Genomic DNA, 20,789 nt, shown 5'->3' on the forward strand with positions numbered 1-20,789 from the left:
GCCTGGCTACAGCGCTGAAAAGAAACTTGGGCTTGTTCTTGTTTTCCTCAATTCAGGATAAATAGTAAATCTAGTAAACATGCACATAAAGCCCACAGTCGTTAAGGTGACAACAATGAAAAACACAACAGTTATCCAGCAGTAATTCAACAGCTACTGAAAAGTGTTCCATTAGTAACACAGTCACCTTTCCAACCAAAGGTTTTGAAATTTCTGCTAGTTTCAGTGTTGTAAAAAAATGGATTAACTGGAAGTTAGCAATATTTATTCAAGGTTTCATCTGTGTACTTCTGTTTCTATATGAAGTAGCTGCGAAGGTACTGCTGCATGGTCATAAACTAACCCATATATCTACATTTACCTAACAGACAACATTGGCTATTTGCAGCCACATACGTTGCTTAGCTATTTAACATACATCATTTTAACAGCGCATGTGTTTTGATAATCTCTCCTCCGCCCGTCAGACACTGCATTATTCAAATGATCTGTAGAAACCATTTCAGTTTGGGAGCATCTGTGGATAGTTCAAAACCCACTGTACCCGAAAACAGCCGATCCAATTTTAATGTGCCCTACATTTTGCTTTCTTTCGCAGAAAACCGTGCTTCATTTACTGAGATCAACAAACGACATCGTCCGCCAGTACATGGCTCGTCTCATCAATGCGTTCGCTTCCCTTGCAGAGGGTGAGTTCTCAAAAGCCATTAGATATGTCCAAGCATCATTATTTCTCTGGAAGATGAGTCATTGTCTGTGTGGATGCACTTGAGAGGATAGATTGAGAGAATGGCTTTTTAGTGGCTTTTCTTTCAGGAATAAAACCACTAATGATGCTGCACATTGGTACGCCTGTGACTACGGAGAGCAGATTATACAGGGACAGTAACGTGAAGACAAACACAAATACTTTACTGTTATTTTGTAAACCATTGTGGAAAGATAATTTTATAAGACAGGAATTACTTCATTCTCAACAATAAGGAAAAATGTAAGCGGAGGTATAGTTTGAACATTTTGCAATGTGATGCTGATACATGTTGTGCTCCTTTCAGTCACAGGTAGGGACTGAGATTAAATATTTCATCAATTATAGGTTCAGTTTTGGTTTTGTTGAGGAGATACAGTTCATAATTCTGTTGTATTGTATTGTCCTCGCAAATGCACCTAAAATCACGAGTTGTACCTAAAATTAGTTGGAAAACGTGTTTTTCTTTTTAAAGCCACTATTTATAGCTTAAAGAACACAAGTGTAAGTTTATGTTGTGTGTGTACAATGTTACCCAGAGCAATATTAAAATGCCTGTTGTCCTCTTTGATTTATTTTTTGCCATGTTGTGTTGATGCTTACAGGTCGCGTTTACCTCTCCCACATTCCCATTCTTTTGAAACGTCTGACGGAGGTGCTCAGGAAGGAGGATAAAGAGTCCCTGACGAGAGAAAATGTTCTTGTGGCTCTGCAGAAACTCAGCCTCAGGTGACTTTCAAAATCACCAGGGTTTTTATTAATCTTTACTTTTGGATTTTCCTGAGAGTCATCAACCGTAGCCGATGTCAAAGCCTAAACTATATAGCATGTTTATAAACCAGATTACACACACATTTATGTAGTGAAGAGCCACTTATCACCACAATGTTACCCTCTAGGAGCCAGCTTTAAGGCAACCTATGCAAGTTGACATCAATGAAAAGTTGTTTTTACATGTTTTCAGTTGAGTATGGTTGTTTTTTACACCACCAAAATCAGTCTAAGAACAGATGTTCCCATTTTCACATTATGCCACTGACATTTTAATGCATGAAACAAGTGCTTTTAATCTAACGTTTATGAACGTGTCTTCTTAGGAGAAGCCAGCAGACAGCCATGATCGCAGATGATCTGATTGGCTGGCTGGTGGATGAACTGCAGGACTCAGACTGCCTCAGTGACAACACTCTGGAGTACTCTGCGGCTCTGCTTATGAACCTATGTCTGCGAACAAAAGGTAAGCAAAGCACAAGCAGATATAGAAGTCAAACACACAAGAAATGGTAGGATGCCCCTTTAAACCCCCTCCTGCCCTTCCTCCTGGATGTTTTATTGTGTCACAACACTGAATCAGAGTACGTTTAAGGTGGGTGTGTTCACACTGATCACTGGAAAAAAAAAACAGCAGAGACTTATGAAAGCCACTGGCCAAAACCAAGAAATATGTCATCACATAACCACCCATAAACGAATGTGATGACATGTTAATTGGTGATCTTTGGAGGTGCTGATTCGCTGACATCGTTCCCATTGCACATGGTCTGGAGAGCTGTTTCTGTGTTTCCAGTCTTTGCCCTACGCTGAACAGCTATTGGCTATAGTAGCCTTATATTTACAGGAGAACAGTATTGGTCTTCTTGCATAACTCTACACCAGTGAATAACTTTCAAAAATGTTAAATTCTTCCTTTAAACAAGTAACTCAACATACAACGCTTTATACTGGAATGTTTTCAACCCAGATGGGATGTCTCTCATGGAAGAAAATCTGAGCTTCTTATTAGTTCATGATGTCATGCAAATCAATGCTATCTCTTCTAAAGACAAATAGGCTCTCTGTCTAACTTTGTTCCTCTTGGATGATTTCATTATGGATAGACTGAGGGCAATTACTTTTTGGGTTGGCCTTCAATACAAAATTTTTATCTTCTACAGCCTCTTCTGAGCACAGTGTGTATCGTCATATCTAGAGTAGATCTTTGCCAGCCCCCTTCAGTGCACATACACAGTGCTCAATGATGCACTCTGTCTTTCTCAGGACCGCCTTTATTTTTGCCTGAGGTCTGCTTTTTATAGAATATCACAGTAAAATATTGTTTGATTTATCAATAGTTGTATTATTTGAAACACAAGAAGATAAAATCAAAGGAAGAGTAAACAGAATGACAGGGCTGGGGGGGAACCAATAATCACTAATCTGAGTGATAAATTAAAACAAACAAAAAAGGGACTTTTGTGTTGCTGAATTTAAGTCTGTGTGTGTGTGTTTGTCTTTGTACAGGAAAAAGGAAGTGTGCAGAGAACGCCAAGCATGTGCTAAAGGTCCTGACTGACCTCCTCGGACATGAGAACCACGAGGTGACACACTCTGTCAGCAACACATGGACACAAATGTTATATGCACAGTGCATGTAATGTGCTCACAAAACACATTCATATAGGTTGAAATACATACTGACAAATGCGGTAGAGGGACACATTCAGAAAACAACAAATTATTAATACAGGATATAGGGAACAAAATCTTCTTGTCTCAAAAAAAGAAAAAGAACACCACAAAAGACAGTGGGCAACATTTCTAAGTGCTAAACTGAAACTTCAATCTGAACACTAACGTGGACAACACACCTTTGTCTATTGATGATTACATGAATACAGCTTCACTCCTGGTTGATCTGTTGATATAAATGTTGATACCAAAGTAACTCAAGCAGATACATCCAGGTTTATCATAAAGCTAAGTTAGACTTTCTTTATTGTCATTGCACACAAGCACAATCGTGAATCTGGCAACGAAATGTCGTTGCTTGGCTACCGGAGTACACAGAAATGAAACTTGTGAGGCAGTAACTTGTTAATAAGTACTGCAAGCTATAACTATAAATATATCTATATGTATAGATATATATAAGTAGTGCAAGGTAAAAAAAAAAAGAAAAAAAAAAGAGCTGAATATAAACAATATAAAAATAATAGTGCATGGTAAACAATAACAGTATATAAAACAGAATAAAAACAACAGTGTTGAAAATATATATATGAAATATTGCACCTTAAGTATTTAGCAGCGTTGTCCAAGATATTGCTCAGATGATATTGTACAGATAAGTAAATCTTTCCTGAATATTCAACAGTCTTGACAGAAATAAACTATTACGGATCAGTGTTTAAACCATAGAGTCTGACTTCGTTTTTATCAAGAGTTGGCTACAACTTCTGCTTCTATTGTTTCCTCGCTATTGTTTTTTTGTCTGTGACATACTATAGGTCTAATGCAAACATATATTTACATCCAGTGTATAAACATTCTTTCTTCTTTGTGTCCACATTTCTTAACTGCTGCATGTTCTTACAAGCTGTTACCGTTTGATTTGAGATCCTGAAGATAGAGGCCGTGTGTGCGCCTGTGTCGCTTTGCCTTCCTCAGATCCGACCATATGTGAATGGAGCCCTCTACAGTATCCTGTGTATTCCCTCCGTGCGACAGGAAGCCAAAGAGATGGTGAGATAGCAGAAATGTCTTCACCTGCTCGGAGGAAACAGACGCAGTTTGTGTTGTGCTCTGCATTTGTCTTCCTTTGCATCAGCACGCACCCAGTGTTTGGAGGGGAAACAACAGGTGTTCTGTCATAAGACACACAAACTCCGTACACAGACGAACCCCTGGGCCGCGTTTGTGTCTCATACACACTGGAAATAGAAATGTATCAGTCCGTTCATACCATAACATGTGGAGTCAATGGACAGTATTGATGTAGCTGAATATGCATTTCACCATATATCCCCGACACTAGCATCCTCTACTTTATTTTATTTAAATCATTTTACCAGCATGTCTCAAAGTTTGGACTACTGACCTCCTCCAAATATAGCTTCACTTCCTTTTTACATGTAACTGTGTTTATCTTCGCCGTTGAGCTGTACCCTGGTGTGAATGTGTTTCCCTCATGTGTGCAGAGTGTCGAGGAGATTCTCCGCTGCTACAGCAAAGAGGAGAACCCGGACCTCAACAGACAGTTTGAGTTCATCATTAAACAGCTAAACTCAGGTTAGTGAAGACGAATTTTCTGTTACCATATAAAGATGGCAATCCAAGACTAAGTGCTGGACTTAAAATAAATTTTAAAAAACATATAGATAACCATGTATTTTGCGGGTGTTTCTCATGTGTTAACACCATTTATCTGTTTTGGGATAGGTGTTACAGTAAGTCAGATTACTAGACTGCATATGTTCAGGCATTAGATGTGCCTTTCTAATTATATTGCATACTGGATTACAGAAGTACAGTACCTTTTCTTATAAAGCATGGTGATTTGGGGGAAATGTGCTGACTTTTTAACAGCTTCATATAAAAGGCATCTGGATCCCTCTTTGCGTTTTTTGAAAATGTTGCACCTCTCATTCAAGAGGCTTCTTTCGGCTTTTTAATCCTTGTGCTGTCTTCCACTCAGCTGAGGAGGAGGGGCCAGAGTCGGATGACGAAGAGGAAGAGGACGACAATGACGTAAGGCTCCCTCTCAACCCGTTAGACGTTGATATACTGAAATGAAAAATACTTTATTTATCCCAGAAGGGAAATTCAATAAATATATAAATACTGATATTTTCCATCATCATATTATATTATACCCATCTCCACATTTATTCAACGTAGCTGCAGGAATATGTGAATCAACACAGATAAACAGAAAAAAAACAAAGATAGAAAATGACAGTGAGAGGAAGGGTGACCAAAAAAGAACACTATATATATATATGACACCTTTAGCAAACCTGCAGATGGCAATCTCACCATGACACAAATATTGGGTGTCTCTCACCTGTGTGTTTTGCATGTGCGCCTTTAAGGGGGTGATGGGCTTGAAATATTATATTTTGTGGGAAAGTGGGTTATCAAGATAAGGTCTATGGTGGTAAGTTCAAGTGTGAATGACTGGAGTCTCCGAGGTGTATGTGTGTGTGTGTGTGTATGTGTACAGCATGTGTGTACCCTATTCTCCTCAACAATTCCTTGAGTGTGGGTGCCCTTGTTCCATTGCCTGTGATCTTTGAGTTTTTTTGTAGCTGATATCCATTTACCACGCCGATAATGGTGAGCTGATATACAGTATGTTCCCCACTGCTGAGAGTGAGTCCCAAACGTGCAGCCTACCCTGGTCTCGTTTCAGAACCTTGTGAACTGGTGCCAAGCGCCATATAAGCGTTTAACCTATTTGTATGCTCACGTCAGTGTTTAATGGGAACGAGTACATTTTCACTATGTCTGAGAAAATAACCAAAAGTAACCAGTCACAGCAAGCAGCACATCCCAAAAGTCTTTATATAATGGTGTTTTTTTGTGTTGAAAGAATTTTTTTTATAAAAGTTGCAGAAACAAGGCAGAGGTCTTAATGTCACAGCTGTGTTGACTTTGTTATTTGAATGCGTGCCGTCACCAAGTCTAGGCCATTTGAATAGAATAAATAAAATAGACTTCCTTTATTGTCATTGCAGTGTACGAGGAAATTAAGCAGTGCTGACACTGGACACTATGATGTTTTTGTTTGTTTGTGTTTTTTTCTTTTGGGGAATTGGTCAGATTACAGTTACACTATGGTTCAGATTTCTATCAAGCACACTTTATGTCCATCACAAATTGTCTCATTTTACCTGATGTGTTATCATTATCATGTGACAGGAAGATTTAATGGAGACGGACCTTGACAAAGAGGAAGTCCTCCAACCACAGCACAGGGAACTGGCTGGAGAATGTCTGCTCACCACCGAGTACCTGGGAGTAAGCAAAACACACTGAAACAAAAACCTGCTGCTGGAAGCTGGGCAGACACCAAGTTCATATCTCAGCATCAGCTCCTCACAGTAAGGCTGTTAGTTTGCGCTGCAGACAGGGTCACTGCTCGCTACTTATTGTTGTAGTCGGATTATTGTGTCTGCTGCTGTAGAACTCTAGCCAGTTCAACGTGCAACCACAAAAGGAAACAATGGTTGAGACAAAGAGAACTGAGAATGTTTGCACTGCTGTGTGTGTGTGTGTGTAGGGACATTAGACACTCCATTTGAGCCCCTAGAGCATTGCAAGGTTGTATATCTGGAGTGGAAAATGGTTCAATAAGATCCAGCACATATCTCTGTCTCTGTGTCCCTTTGAGTATAAAGAGGCAAGCTAAAGTGGTCACTATCATGACACAGGTCCCTGCACTGAAAAAAGTTTGAAGAACATCAGCATCTACACATCACAGATTGGAAGTCAACACATTCAAACTGATGTCACCATGTGGCACTTGTCCACTGAAAGTAATTTAGTGGGTAGCTACAGAATTTCTACTTGTGTCTTATCCAGTAGGTTTGAATTGATTGCAAGGATCATAGATGTGAATAAGAAAATGGTTCCGTACATCACTGGAGCCCACCATTAATGGTGTCGTATTTACTCTGACCAAGACTTTTGTTAAGCCATAGGGCTACTTTAACATCCCTATGTCTGAAAGGGGCAAAACAGTTATTCTGTGCTGACCTGTTAGTTTCTTGCCAGTCACCAGCCCTATTTTATATGAGAGTTACTGCGATCTCAAGGCTGGTGCTACATTCTACTTATCTTGTGCGTGCTTGTGTAGATTATGACCAACATGGCAAAAGTGAAGAGAAAGTCAACCCCTCTGCCACAGCCAAGTGTTGACGAGCCCCTACAACGGCCAGTCACCCCGAGTTCTCATCGTAATGTCAGCGCAGGGTAAGTTACATTCACACACAGTGTCATGAAGTTAGAGTTCACTCGCTGCCACACTTATGGTGTCATTGTCAAAGGAAGTGTGCAAGACATAGTTTAGTTTGTCTTTTTTTTTTTTCTTGTGTTATGCATTTGTACAGTTGGCATCCATCCATCCATCCATCCATCCATTATCTATACACCGCTTAATCCTCATTAGGGTCACGAGGGGCTGGAGTCTATCCCAGCTGACTCAGGGCGAAGGCAGGTGACACTCTGGACAGGTCACCAGTCTATCACAGGGCTACACTTAGAGACAGACAACCAAGCACACTCACATTCACACCTACAGACAATTTAGAATCACCAATTAACCTCAACATGTTTTTGGACTGTGGAAGGAAGCCGGAGAACCCGAAGAGAACCCACGCTGCACGGGGAGAACATGCAAACTCCTGTACAGTCATTTCCAAATGCTTTGTAATCTATATTTAGTTAAAGACACCTGCTAACTGGCCTCTTTTCTCTCAAGGCTGATCAGTTTACAGCAGCACAAATAGCTCGTAGTCTGACCTATAGGTCATTTTGACAATGATTATGCTGCCCCCTTTGTTTATCCTCATGGATACAGCCGTCTACAGACATTAGAACTAGTTCAGTAGGTCAACGCAAGAATGGGTTCAAAAACATTTTGCGATTAATCATCACAAAGCCTGATTTGTAAAAGAAGGAGCCATGATGAGTAGACTGGAAATGGAATCACTTAGTGCTGAAAGTAGACCATTGTCAATGAAAACTGTAAGCTAGACAGCAGGGATAAAAGAAGGAGGACTATTTTAGTAATGAATATGACAGCTTTAAGGTGTCCAACACAGGATCTGGAAATACGAGACTCCCAGCAAGTAACTGTTATTTGGTTTTTATGATCAACTAACTGCAGAAAATAGTGATGCTAGCTTTTGTTGATATAACAAATTTAATATAAAATGAAAGAGTATTGTTCAACCATAAAAAACACCCTGATGAGATTCAGTAAAACCATTCAGATAATATATATATACTTTTTACCAATATCAACATTCTCAAGGAAGTTCTTACTGAGAAATCGGAGATGTATTGTTTGTGTTTGCCTAGGGAGTATCGCGCCAACACTGAAGGAGGTGAGAGTAGCAGGGACAGGGAATACCCTCTGAGCAGACAGAAGAGTGAGGAAGGAAGCCTACCTCCTTCCCGATACAACTCCCGACCTCCGACACGCTCTGGCAGTCGCCCCAGTACTGCCGACTCCCTACGTCACAGCATCGGTGGGTGGCTATCATTTACCTCCCTAATGTTTGTCAACAATAATTTACTAGTAAATATTTGCATTCAGATTTCTCATACTTAATACATTCTGTGCCGATTGAAAATCAGCTGCTTTAAAGTGGAACAATTTAATTTCCCTTCCACCGGCTGTCCTTTATTTGGCTTCTATTGATCTGTTTGATGTGCTGCCCGGTGTCAACACGACACAAGGCGCTTCCAGACAAGGAAGACCCAGCAACTTCCTCAGAAAGCATAAGGAATAAAGACTTGGCAAAATGAACACCAAATGATTAATGACCAATTCTGGCTTCCCACAAAAGTGCTGTTTGCTTGGCACCAAGTCGTGCTCACGTGTTTGTGACAAAGTGTGTAACCGTACTGTTACATAGTTGTTTTTGTTTGTGTTATTTTGACTTTAATTTAAATTTAATGCCAGACATTTTGGTGTAATTCCAACATTAGCGTCATGAATCTCTTACCTCGCTCTCTGTCTCACACACACACACACATTCAGACTCGGAGTGTGGGCGGCTGTCCCAGGAGTCGGAGTTGGAGCGGCCATATGAAGGCAGAGCCAGGAAAGGTCGTTCCCAGGAGGAACACAATGGACACTCTTCCAGGTAAACTGACACGCACACTACACACACACACACTAAATAATGTGCGTTTTCATTATAGTTGCTTTAATTTAGTGGTTAAATCAGAAAATTCTCTGACGAGTTTGTCAAGTTCATGTGTTTTATTACACAGATGTAGTTTGAGACCTCACACACAATCACAATCACAAAGGGGTTGCCGAACTTAATTAGACAATTAAAACGAGAATGGATGAAAACTTAACGAAAAAAGTAGCGCAAAGACAAAAATTAATGCAAGGCTAATGTTTGGATTAATTCAGTATATGTCAGCTCTAGGAAGGGAAAGACGGAGGACACAAAGGCCAGCTTTTATATCCTGTGAGACCTCGATGAACTAGACCAGCTGACAATCCTTCTATGTCAGCCATTCGCCTGCTCTGAAGGGCTCTGCAGTGGCACATGGAGAAGGGAAGTTCTTCAACTTCAATGAAATATATCCCCATGTTTCATGCATTAATAGTGCATTTCAGTTCGATGCCTCCTACACATAATGTTAGATATACAATACAGAACTCCTCCAGCAGATGTGTGTTTCAATAGGCATAGCAGCTGGAAGGGGATCCGCTGCTGTGAGAGTGCTGTGGCAAGAAAGGCTTGGACACTTCTGAACAGCAGAGAATGCTTATGTTAACCCCAGGCTGGTTCAGTTGCTTTCATTTGCTGAAAGAAGTTGGACGATAAGTTACGGTACAGCGGCTATATATACAGCCCGTCCTGAAAGCGGTGTGTTCTAAACGCAGATTTTCAGTTCAGTGCTCAGCAGAAGCGAGTGGGCAAGCCTATTGATGGTCGTGGTGTAAGGCCAGCGTGAAATCAATCTGAGCCATTCCTCAGCAGCGCCATATGTTTTCCTCTCCCTTTGCTCCACTCTGTAGCAAACAGTCTATCGGAATCAGTGCAGTCAGGGTGAAAAGTGGGATAAGAAAATGAGAGGATGCGACAAATATCTGGACCGTCAAGCTCTCAGCAAACATACACAATCCAAGATTTATAGGGTTATTTCATAAAACGTTAGATAACATAGAAAAATAAAAATCAAGTTATAACTTCAAAAATCACGAACATACATGTCTAAACAGCATGAAGAAAATGAGTTGGCCAAAGTTTGATTGTCAGACTTTGTACAAATAAGACAAAAAAAAAAAGAAGTCAAAAAACAACAACGACTTTAAATGTGGAGTCTATGATGACATGTTAAAAAAATAAAATAAAACTTTCATGCAGTATTTCTATAGAGGACAAAGGGACACTTTTTGAATGGGTCTGGAGCATTGTTTGTTTTGGAGCAGTCGTCTAACTTGTGTGGGTGGTATTGCAGTTTAATGTACTTCCACGCCGGCTCCAGCCTCAGACCGCGGTAGCTGCTGCTTGATTTAGTCAGGAACTGGATCAAAGTTGCGGTTGTTAAGGAGCAATGCAAATAAAAATAAACAGCATAACTGCAAAGTCCAGAGATGTGTGTCGGCATGGGTGTGTGTGTGTGTGTCTGTGGAGAGAGTTGGCAGGAGTGTTGCTGGACACCGATGGGTGACTCAGCACTGCCAAGCTGGTCTGTGAGACTGTGACATGCGTTTAAACGAGCAGTGCCCACAAAGAGACCCATTCAATCAAACCTCCCCTGCTTCTCCTCTCCTTTAAATCCCAGAGGAACTTGACTCCTGAATCCCGCCAACAGTAATGAGTCCCAGGAAACTGCTTCACTTGTCCCTCCCCCTCCCCCCGCTCTCCCCCAGGAACGTAAAACACCTCCACAATACAAACCTGGCTGAGTCTGACTTTGGTAGCCTCATTTCACCCCAGTTTGGACGACAACTTTTCTAGTGAGATGAAATGGGCTTTCATATCGAGGTGAATAGAATCTTAGCAACGCAGCAGTTTGGCAAACGTCAGATGAAGAGATCTATATTTTTTGACAATTGTTTTCAGGCTAATGAACACATTTTTCTGCTTCAGACTCACACAAGGTGACACCTGGGGGGCTGTTTTCCATTCAGACATTTATTAAGACATCAGCGTTTGAAGACTACATTCTTGACACCCTGCCCCTACTGTTGCTGCTGAGTTTGCCTCCGCCTATGTTCACAGAAACACCATCATGGTTTGTAACAGCCAGTTATACCCAGATGATATCAGGGAGTTTTGGAGCCAATGTGGCTACCCTGAGCAGAAACAAGACTGAAATCCATCCATTTGATATGGCATAGAGTTGCTCCACAGGATGTAGGTCATTTGGCTCCTGCCTGATAAGGACATTAGCAGAGTTTTGACTATCAATGTGGCTGGAAGCAGAGGAGCTATTTATTCATTGTGATTCTGTTTCTTTGGCTCACAGAGACATGACTACAAATTTCCATCGCCGTGGTTGCAGCAACACAATAAATGCGAACTAGTTTATCAGCTGATATAAATTAAACCTTTTCACACGCATAGAAGGATGCAACTATCACGTGGAAATGCGTTCTAGTGTTACTATAATGTGTGAAACGCTCTGCTTGAATAGATTTTAACACTATGTCTTTATGTATACTAGTACTTTTATGCATAATTTCACAGTGGGACTTAAAACAGTGAAGTGCTGTTTTCTTTTTTCTTATTCATGCTGATTATAGTCCTAAGAACAAAATTGATTCTTACCAAGTGTGTGGAGGTTAAACAGAAATTAATTAGAGAAGATAATGATACACTGATGAAGATTTAAGCTGAACGTACTTGTGTCAAGTCTAAGCTCTTGCCCTTCGTGAATTTCCAAGCTGTGTTTAAATGATACCAACCATTACCCGTACAAGGAGAACCACTGAAAACTGTAGAAACTTGTCAATCTTGAGAGTATCGATAGTGTAGTCCGGCGTCCTGTTACCATAAATGAAGGGTATGGAGTGACACGGATGCTATTGAATGTCGAGGGCAAGACGCTTGTGGAAGGTTGATCTTGTAGAGGGCAGCCGTGATTTGTTTGCCTATAAAACCCTTGTGAAATTAGATCTGTTCATGGCTGTAGCATGTCGTGACAACTGAAGGGTTTGTCAGATAAAAAGATGACCTCCCACTGAATGATTCTTCCAACCATGAGCCAAGTAACAAATGAGGGTCGCTGTAATGAAGGACGGTTTTTGTTATGCCTCAAAAGGCTATTGTAGTCAGTGTAGCCTGAATGTTAGTTATGTAGATGATCTGTATCAGTGTGACTGTTCAACTATGCTGCACTTTTATTTTTAAGCTTGTGTTGTTTGTTTTCGTAGCACCTTTTACTACCCTGGTGTTTCTTTAGTGGTATCGATTTTCATAGTCTCCTTTATTTTTTCCTCTGCTTCCTCTTGTCATCAGTGGTGATTACATCCCTGAATTTGCCAGCCAGCCCAAGATTCCCCGCACACCTGACACAGCAGCCAACCAGAACAGCGCTCAGCGGAGCCGAGGCTCGGTGCTGGCGCCCCAGTTTTCACAGTCGGAGCCGCAGCAGAGCAGCCGGCCTGGCTCTGCCAACTCCGCCGGAGGAGGAGGAAACGGAGGTAAGCTTACACTAAGGGTGGGAACTAAGCACTAGTCACCAGACAGGTTTGGCAAATTGTGGCGACAGCTGGTTGCTTCATCTGCCCTGCTCGGCACTTTGGAAGATAACTAACCATGATTTGGGGGAGAAAATCAGTTTGGCACTTAATTGTAGCTGGAGATGAACTAGGCAGTTTGAGAAGACCAGGGGTGTCCAATCCTGGTCTTCGAGGGTCACAGTCCTGCATGTTTTAGATGTTTCCTTCTTCCCACACACCTGATTCAAATGATCAGGATCATTATCAGGCTTCTGCAGAGCTTGATGAGCTGATTATTTGAATCAGGTGTGTTGGAAGAGGGAAACATCTAAAACATGCAGGACTGTGGCCCTCGAGGACCAGGATTGGACACCCCTGATCTAAAACATGCAGGACTGTGGCCCTCGAGGACCAGGATTGGACACCCCTGGAGTAGACTAAAACAACTTTTGTGTACCTGCTCTCTGGCCTTTAATTTATTCTGCAGCATACAGTTTTAATTTTACATGAAAAATAAATAATAGAATACACACAGTATACATACTGCCAAATAATGAATCTGGAAACCTCACTGACAACCGAATTAAGAAAGAAGTAGCTAATTTAGCCTTGTCCAATGCAATAAATACCTGACAAATAATGCTAGCTCATTAAATGATGAAAGGGAATCCTCCAACTGCCATAAGCAGCCATTCTCATGGAATTGTCCTCAATGACCTAAAACAACCAGAGATATAGAGAATAGCAAAATCTTTTCAGTTTGTGAGATGTTTTCATTCATCACCCGAGCCATAGCAAACAGCTGAAGCAGGATCACTGGGCTAACTGTTTCCGCCAGGCAAATGTCCTGTGGTGAAGTGCTCCTTGTAAATTTGCCTGCACAACTCCGTTCTTCCTTGAGCAGCATATGGCAGGTGCTGTTTCGTAAAGCTGCTGTACAGGTGTGACCGTTTGTGTGGGCAGTATTGATCTTCTCTTTCTTCCCCCTTTTACATTTCACTGGTCTTTACAAATAGGTGTTACAGTAACTATCCACTTTGGTAGTTTGGTAACACCATGACGAAAGTGGAATTTACCGTAAGGCGACAAATCCTGCTCCAGTTTCCCTGAGCTCACATCTTGAGTTACCCAATAATCATTTGGACGGTTTATACCTGGAAGTCTGTAACCAAGTCTGCCATTACTTTGTTACAAAGCTTTTGCATAGCTATGTGTTTACGCTGTTGTGTTTTGCCAGTGATGACACCTGAGTGCGGGTAACAAAAAGAAGCACGTCATTGACCCCAGTCATTCAGTCGCTTACAGTTGGCAGAGTTGGCAACATATCAAATTTCTGCTTTACCTGAATAGAGCATTTTCTATCCGCACAACCAGAACAGCTATGCAGCAAGTATGAGGTTGTTTCCAGTGAACTTCAGTTGAGTGGCTAGTCTTTTTATAGACTGAGTGGATGTCTGAGTTGATTTAGACCAAAGGACTACGGCAGATGTCACTTAATTTTATTTGCTCCAAGAAACAAATGACGATAAAGACTTTTGATAGATACATGGCTGTTAGAACAAATAGTCGAGCATAGATATTTTTGGTTAGTAAACATAACATTGTAAGCACTCACTGTCACACTTTCCAGAACGTTTACAAAAAAAATGGTAAAATCAAATTGCGTTCGGAACGAAGACCCAAACACGAGTCCATATTTATTTCCTGTCAACTTCGTATCTTACACGCAGAACTTGAGTCACTGCAGAGACGCTCTGGTGCTCTTAGTTGGATGATAACATCTCTCCATGCTCTCATGCATCTTAATTGCATTTGACGAGCGATTACCTCCGGCTCTTACATCGGCTGCCCTTACCATAAAGCTTGTAATGGCGAGTAATGGTCACTCAAAGCCGCCACATCATCCTGTGAGTGTTTTGTAATTTTGAGGTCTGCAATTGTCCGACATGTTTCGACTCGAGGAAATCACTTAATAAAAGCTTAAAGGGCAATAAGCAGACACACATGGCATCACAAACAACGTACGGCTTTGCTGTGAGCTTTGATAACTTTCATTGGCGTGTTCCAAGCTGGTTCTTACTTGTTTTTTTTTTTTGTTTTTTTTCTTCCTGAGCTGCTATTTTTTCCACTTGAGCGTAGCTTCTGCTGCCTGTCAAGTGCTGTTAGCGCTAATATTTGCTGCTTGGTGGAGTCTGGCTGCAGGCAGGGAACACCAGCCACACACTGAGGCAAGATTCCACTCAGGCCCACTTTTGCTTTTACACATCCGGTGTAACTGACAGAGACGCTCCTTCGACTAAGGAGAGATAGAGGAGGCGTTTGTGTGGCTGACTGGACCACCCACTCAGCCAGGACAAACAAAGAGAGGAGCCACTGCTGCCCCGCCGTATTGGAGGGGATGGAAACTGCTGCATTATCCTCCCCAAGTCCGGTCGAGCACGCTGACTTCATGCGATGACAGATCCCCGTTATGTTGCCATGCAACCAGAGAAGGCGGAGGAAGTGCCGCGGCGTCTCTTAGGACTGTTGCTCTGGTCCTGAGCGATAACTGCGATGAGGAAATCAGATTTTTTTTTTTCCCCCTTTTATAGGTTGGGAAGAACTCTTCCCTTTTCATACACTGTGATGGAAACTTGAAGGCTGCAATGCTCAAACACTAAGAATAGGCTTTTCATTCAAATAGGCAGAATCCAGCAGGTAAACCTTTGGGATCAGCGACTGTTGCATATTCAAAGATTTAGGATTTAATAGTGAAGGAGAGGGAATAGATGTTGAGCTTTTAATAAGGTCATTTAACTTTTTAGTGGGAAAAAAACAAAACATATTTGACATAATTTAAATAATCTAGGTGAAGTATTTTTAGATGTTTGATGAGGAAAGTTAAAGTTGTTTTTTTGTTGTTGTTTTTTTAATTGATAAGTTGAAATCTGACTCCTCCCCCACACCTTGTCTCTCTAATCCCCTTTATCACCCACCCATCCACCCACCCAACGTCCCTCCCCTCCCTTCATCCCTCCCTCTTCTCTCTCGGTCTTCAGGCAGGCAGTCAAAGAGGAGGTGAAGAGCGAGCTGTCACCATGGGGTAGCACTATCTCCCCAGGAGCATCAGGCTTCCTGTAACATCATCCTCCCAGGTTGTGATCAGGGTCAGGGCAGCAGAGATGGTTGAGGATCAGCAGCGAGAGGAGGAGCAGGAGTGTGCGGAACAATGTGTAGGATTGTGGTTCTGCATTTTTTTTTCTTCTCCCCCCTCCCCTCTTCGGCTTCAGCACAGACGACTTCTGTAACACAATATGAAGTCAGACAATAATCACAACCCCCAAGCCATGCAGTCTTGTGAACCTCGTAGCCTCATTTAGCCCTGGATGTCTGCAGTCTTTCCTCAAGGTGATACTTGGCACATGTGCAACATCCTCCAGCCATGGCATAGTGTCTGTACAACAAGATGCAATTATTCTAAGTCAGACGCTTGATTTCAGTTGGGGAAGTCCAAGACAAATATATATATATAGAAATATATATATGTGTATATCACTTTCCTCTTGGTTTTTCTTCAGGCGTCCTGTTTCTTGTCATTTTCTTTACCTTGGTAGGAATAGACAGACTTCCAGAAATGCATATTTTTGTGCACAACTCCTCAGTATGTGTGCATAAGTCTGAGCATAAGCTTAAGCATTTAGACTTTAGCATAGTCAGAGTTTAGCTACATGTAAATGCAGGATTTAAAGTATAAAAATACACTTTTTATAGGACTTTATTTGTCTTTAAACTAACTGCAGATAATTTTAAAAAAGCCATCAAAGAAAGTCCGATACGAAAGTAATTTTTTCAAAGTTCTCATCTTGATTGTACAAATCAATACCCTTCTGAATTTCACAATGTACACTATATATTGATTTTTCAATGGGGTGAAACATATCTTTCCGCATGAATAAATGATTGTACCATACAAGCACATCGCTCATATCAAAGTAGCTGCTCCGGGTTAACTGATGCTCCAGGAAAAGCACAGGTCCTGGGATGACTTTGTCACGCTAGTGCATGCTTTTAACTTCCATTGAGACCTTATTGCTTTTAATACCCACTACCGTGCATACATCTGGCAAAAAACTTGAATTTGTGTGAATGTCTTAAAGTACACATTGTTTGCATTGTGCTTTTGCACCGTTTTCAGGTGTGGTGATGTGTATTTATGTGAAATGTTCCATTTTTGTTGTAATGCATTTTGATAGATGATACTTTTTACATGTTTTTAAATACATTTGTGACATGTCACTTCTTTGCTGGTTTTTGCATTCTGTCTTCTTGTCCCCATTAGCTGCTCTACTGTTGCTAATTGTTCCAGTTCTTATGGATGTTTCGCTCCATGCTGCACCCAGTAGGCAGCTGGTGAGTCTCAAAGCATAAATCGCCTGCACTTACATCAAATCAAATCAAATCAGGTTTATTGTCATTTTGCAGTACATACACAGTACAGGCAAGATGAGAGAGCGTTTCTTCAGGATCATTAAAGTTTTGCAGAATGAACGCCTGGGATAGATAAGACACTAAACGTTCAATCTTGTGGTCTGCTGAAGGGGGCGCTGCATCCATGTGTGCCGCCATCCGTTGAACATGGTGAACCTCTTCAGGTCCTGGTTGATCTTCAGGGACACAAAGACACACACGATGGTGTGACGATGGTGAAGCCACAGATGCTGCCCAGAGCTGCTGTCTGTCTGTCTGTCTGCATCCTCTCCAGCTGTCTGTCCGTCTGGGATGTTGTCATGGAGCCATGTTTCTGTTAAAGCAGACACACAGCAGTCCCTCCACTCTCTGAGGGTTTCTCTCAGCAAACGTAGCTCGTCCAGCTTGTTGTGGAGGGAGCGGACACTGGAGAGCAGGAGGACGGTCCTGCTGGTCTGGAGGGGTTAGCCTTTAGCCTAGCATGGATCCCAGCTCTCTTCCTCCTCCTTTGTTTACGTTTGTACCGTTTGCGCTTCCTTCTCTCTCGGGTAACTGCCGGCGTCGTCTCTGATCGGACTCCGTGTCGGTGTAGTTTGTCCAAATCACAACCGATCGCCGCAATTCCAGCACCGTTCACTGTCCTGACACCCAGCAAAGTCTCCCGGCTGCAAGTTTTGCGGAATAAATGTCTGGGATAGACAAGACACTCAAAACGTTCACTTCCGCTGTCTCCTGTTACTACCAGCTATAGTTGTCCTGTTGCAATTTTGCTCTCATGTTGTAAACCAAAATGGACACTACTATGGCGACCTTACCTGAAAGCTACACCCCACTGCTGAGGAGACAAGATGAAATCCTCATTAAAACCCTCATGAATGATTATTCTAAGACCAGCTGTCACTCATTACTGGGAGATACTAAGTCAGTCGCCCTCCTCTTCAGACCCTCCTCTATTTTTAAGTCTTGTATCGGTGGCCAGACGTAAGTAATGTGAAGTGCTGATTGACGGGGTGATCGGTGTCGTACGTTGTGGTGTGCGCTGTGCATGCGAAGACTCCTTTTAAGACTTGAAAGGTCAGGTGTAAGTATTGTGGCAGTGTAAAGCAGATGTGGTTGAAAACAGGCTGCATTGTGAAGGAGCTGGAGGAACAGTGCAACAGGATGGCTCTTCTCCCCATCCAGCTAATACCTTTGCTTTTACTGCTTTAATAAGAGGTACAGTGTGAAAAATCTGTTAACATGAACACCAAAGAGAGTGTAGCCATCCCAAATGTACTGCGAAGGAGCTGCATAGGTGTTGACGGCTGACACTTCTCCGTATGAGAGCTTGCATTGCCAACATGCCTTCCAAATGATGTTGGCTGCCTGTCAAGACCAAACTTCATTTAAGTATGTTGTTGCATAATCAGAGTCGAGGAAGTCACCTTCTTCAGTAGGTACTGGTTCATTTTGGAGAATGCTGTTCCTGGCAACACAACTTCAATTTAAGTCTAGTCCTGGATTAAAAACTTGTTTTCGTAAAGCAGGAGTAGTCCGATTCCACATTTTGGAAACTGGCTGTAAAATTTTCAGGGTATTAATTATCATAGGCTGCATTAGTTTTCGCCAGGTATAGTAAACTAGTAATCTACTTACGGTTATTTTGGGGTTGTGTTAGAAGTCTTGGTTGCTTTATAACAGCCAAAGCGGAAAACATGAAGCCAATCATGTTGCTGCGTTGACACAAGTGAGGGGTTGTGAAGCTGTCAGCATGCGTATTATAGTCTGTGGAGGGAGATGGCATTTTATACCTCAGTTTACGAGCAACATTGCCAAAGCTTTTAAGCAACTTTCATCAGATTTGATTCTTGGTCTCTCTCTAGTTTTTATGACTTCTAAAACTGCAGTTATGACTCTCTCCCTATTCATTTAGATGGGGACTCAGGCTTGTTGGCCCAAAATAATTGCAGGGTGTTACTAAAATGGCTGCCACTTAGGGCTGGACCCGAATAACCGAATAGCAGACTATTCGTACGCTGTGCTGGAATCGGGATATCAATTTTGATTTCCGAATAACCTTCCCACCTTCTGGCGCCACCACTGCTACTGATGGCGGATACAGTACGATGACCGCTGATGGCGGAAATGGCCGCTCACTGCTGCGCGGCGCCCCCACATATTCAGGATATTCGTCATAACTGGGGCCAAATATCCAGAGAACACAAATTGCTATTCGGACCATAGACTGTATAAAAGATGGACGTAGCTACCGTGACGTCACCCGTTGGTTTCTGCACTGAGAAAATGAAGCCAGGGTTTTGCTACTTCCTGGTTGACATCTTGGATTTTTGGAGTCAGTGACGCAAAAATCGTCGGAGGGGGGCGGAGCCATAGGAGCAGCGATTGGTCAGACGGATTGAGAGGCGGGCCCTCTCTGCCCGCCCACATTTACTGCGTTCTGCTCGCTTCCTCTGTATCGTCGCTGCCGACTGTCAATCAAGCCAGCCACGCCCCTTGCCCCGCAAAATGTTGATGATTTTTTAAAAATTCAGTATTGATTTATTGTCAGATTGGCCACCTGATCTCTCTACTTGACTATGAAAACTAATGTGAAAAAAATCCTGAGCTGTAGGAATGCAGTATTTCGTGATCTGTGATCACTTCTTTTCCAATTCAAGTTTGGAGCCAGCAGCTGGCAGACGTAGGTTTTTGACACTTCCGAGTTGGCTTCATTTTTCAGGGCCGGTTGCTACGTCCATCTTTTATACAGTCTATGATTCGGACCAGCCCTACTGCCACTAGGATGGACAAACCACATGTAATCTGATCCCTTTGATTCTGTTTTGGCCACTTTCATTTCATACGTGGTCCAAAATCAGATGCAGAGCGACCGTCTGAGCAGCCACATCGGAGGTCCTTTCATCACTCTGGATCGACATTCATCACAACTCTGTGCTGGCCGGCCTCACTTGGTAAATGCAAATATGGAGGGCAGACAGACCTCGCAAATCGCTGTGGTGGGGCTTATCACAAATTTGCTGGCTTTTACTGCACATCAGTAAATGAGACCGCGAGCGCTGGCTTCGGCGACCTCCGTGTTTACATCTGTACAATAGCCCGCTGTGTGTGACGTGCTGTTCTTTTGCGTGCGCGGGTCAGCTCAGGACTGTGACCGGTTCACGCTAGCTGCTGCTTTGGTTTCAGCCCCCCCGGTATTGTGCATGCTGGCTCACTGCTACGCTGTTGTCATGGCTTACGGGGGCTTTTGAATATAACACAGCCATCATTAATGTTATTGCACCTGCGCTTTTCTTTCTACGCCAAGTCTCTTATGAAAACGTCTCCATTCACATGCCCTAACACTACTAAAAGAGCCATTGTTCAGTATTGTGGAGTCTATCACTAATAACTACAAATTAAGTCCCTCTGATCAAGGTG

General features: G+C 42.2%; 1 protein-coding gene across 1 annotated transcript in view; it reads left to right on the forward strand.

Annotated features, from left to right (window-relative positions):
* armc9 (armadillo repeat containing 9) overlaps positions 1–17,201 on the forward strand; it is a 28,747-nt gene extending 11,546 nt beyond the window's left edge. Inside the window, exons 14-26 of the mRNA XM_008291718.1 lie at positions 599–689; positions 1,354–1,477; positions 1,846–1,985; positions 3,029–3,105; positions 4,175–4,249; positions 4,705–4,795; positions 5,202–5,254; positions 6,428–6,526; positions 7,365–7,480; positions 8,591–8,760; positions 9,276–9,381; positions 12,724–12,908; positions 15,965–17,201. Of these exons, the coding sequence (XP_008289940.1) occupies positions 599–689; positions 1,354–1,477; positions 1,846–1,985; positions 3,029–3,105; positions 4,175–4,249; positions 4,705–4,795; positions 5,202–5,254; positions 6,428–6,526; positions 7,365–7,480; positions 8,591–8,760; positions 9,276–9,381; positions 12,724–12,908; positions 15,965–15,987 (1,350 nt within the window). The 3' untranslated portion in view covers positions 15,988–17,201. The remainder of the gene's footprint in view (positions 1–598; positions 690–1,353; positions 1,478–1,845; positions 1,986–3,028; positions 3,106–4,174; positions 4,250–4,704; positions 4,796–5,201; positions 5,255–6,427; positions 6,527–7,364; positions 7,481–8,590; positions 8,761–9,275; positions 9,382–12,723; positions 12,909–15,964) is intronic.
* Positions 17,202–20,789: the final 3,588 nt, after the last annotated feature.

The sequence above is a fragment of the Stegastes partitus genome, unplaced genomic scaffold (assembly GCF_000690725.1).
Source record: "Stegastes partitus isolate 25-593 unplaced genomic scaffold, Stegastes_partitus-1.0.2 Scaffold757, whole genome shotgun sequence".
Taxonomy (NCBI): domain Eukaryota; kingdom Metazoa; phylum Chordata; class Actinopteri; family Pomacentridae; genus Stegastes; species Stegastes partitus.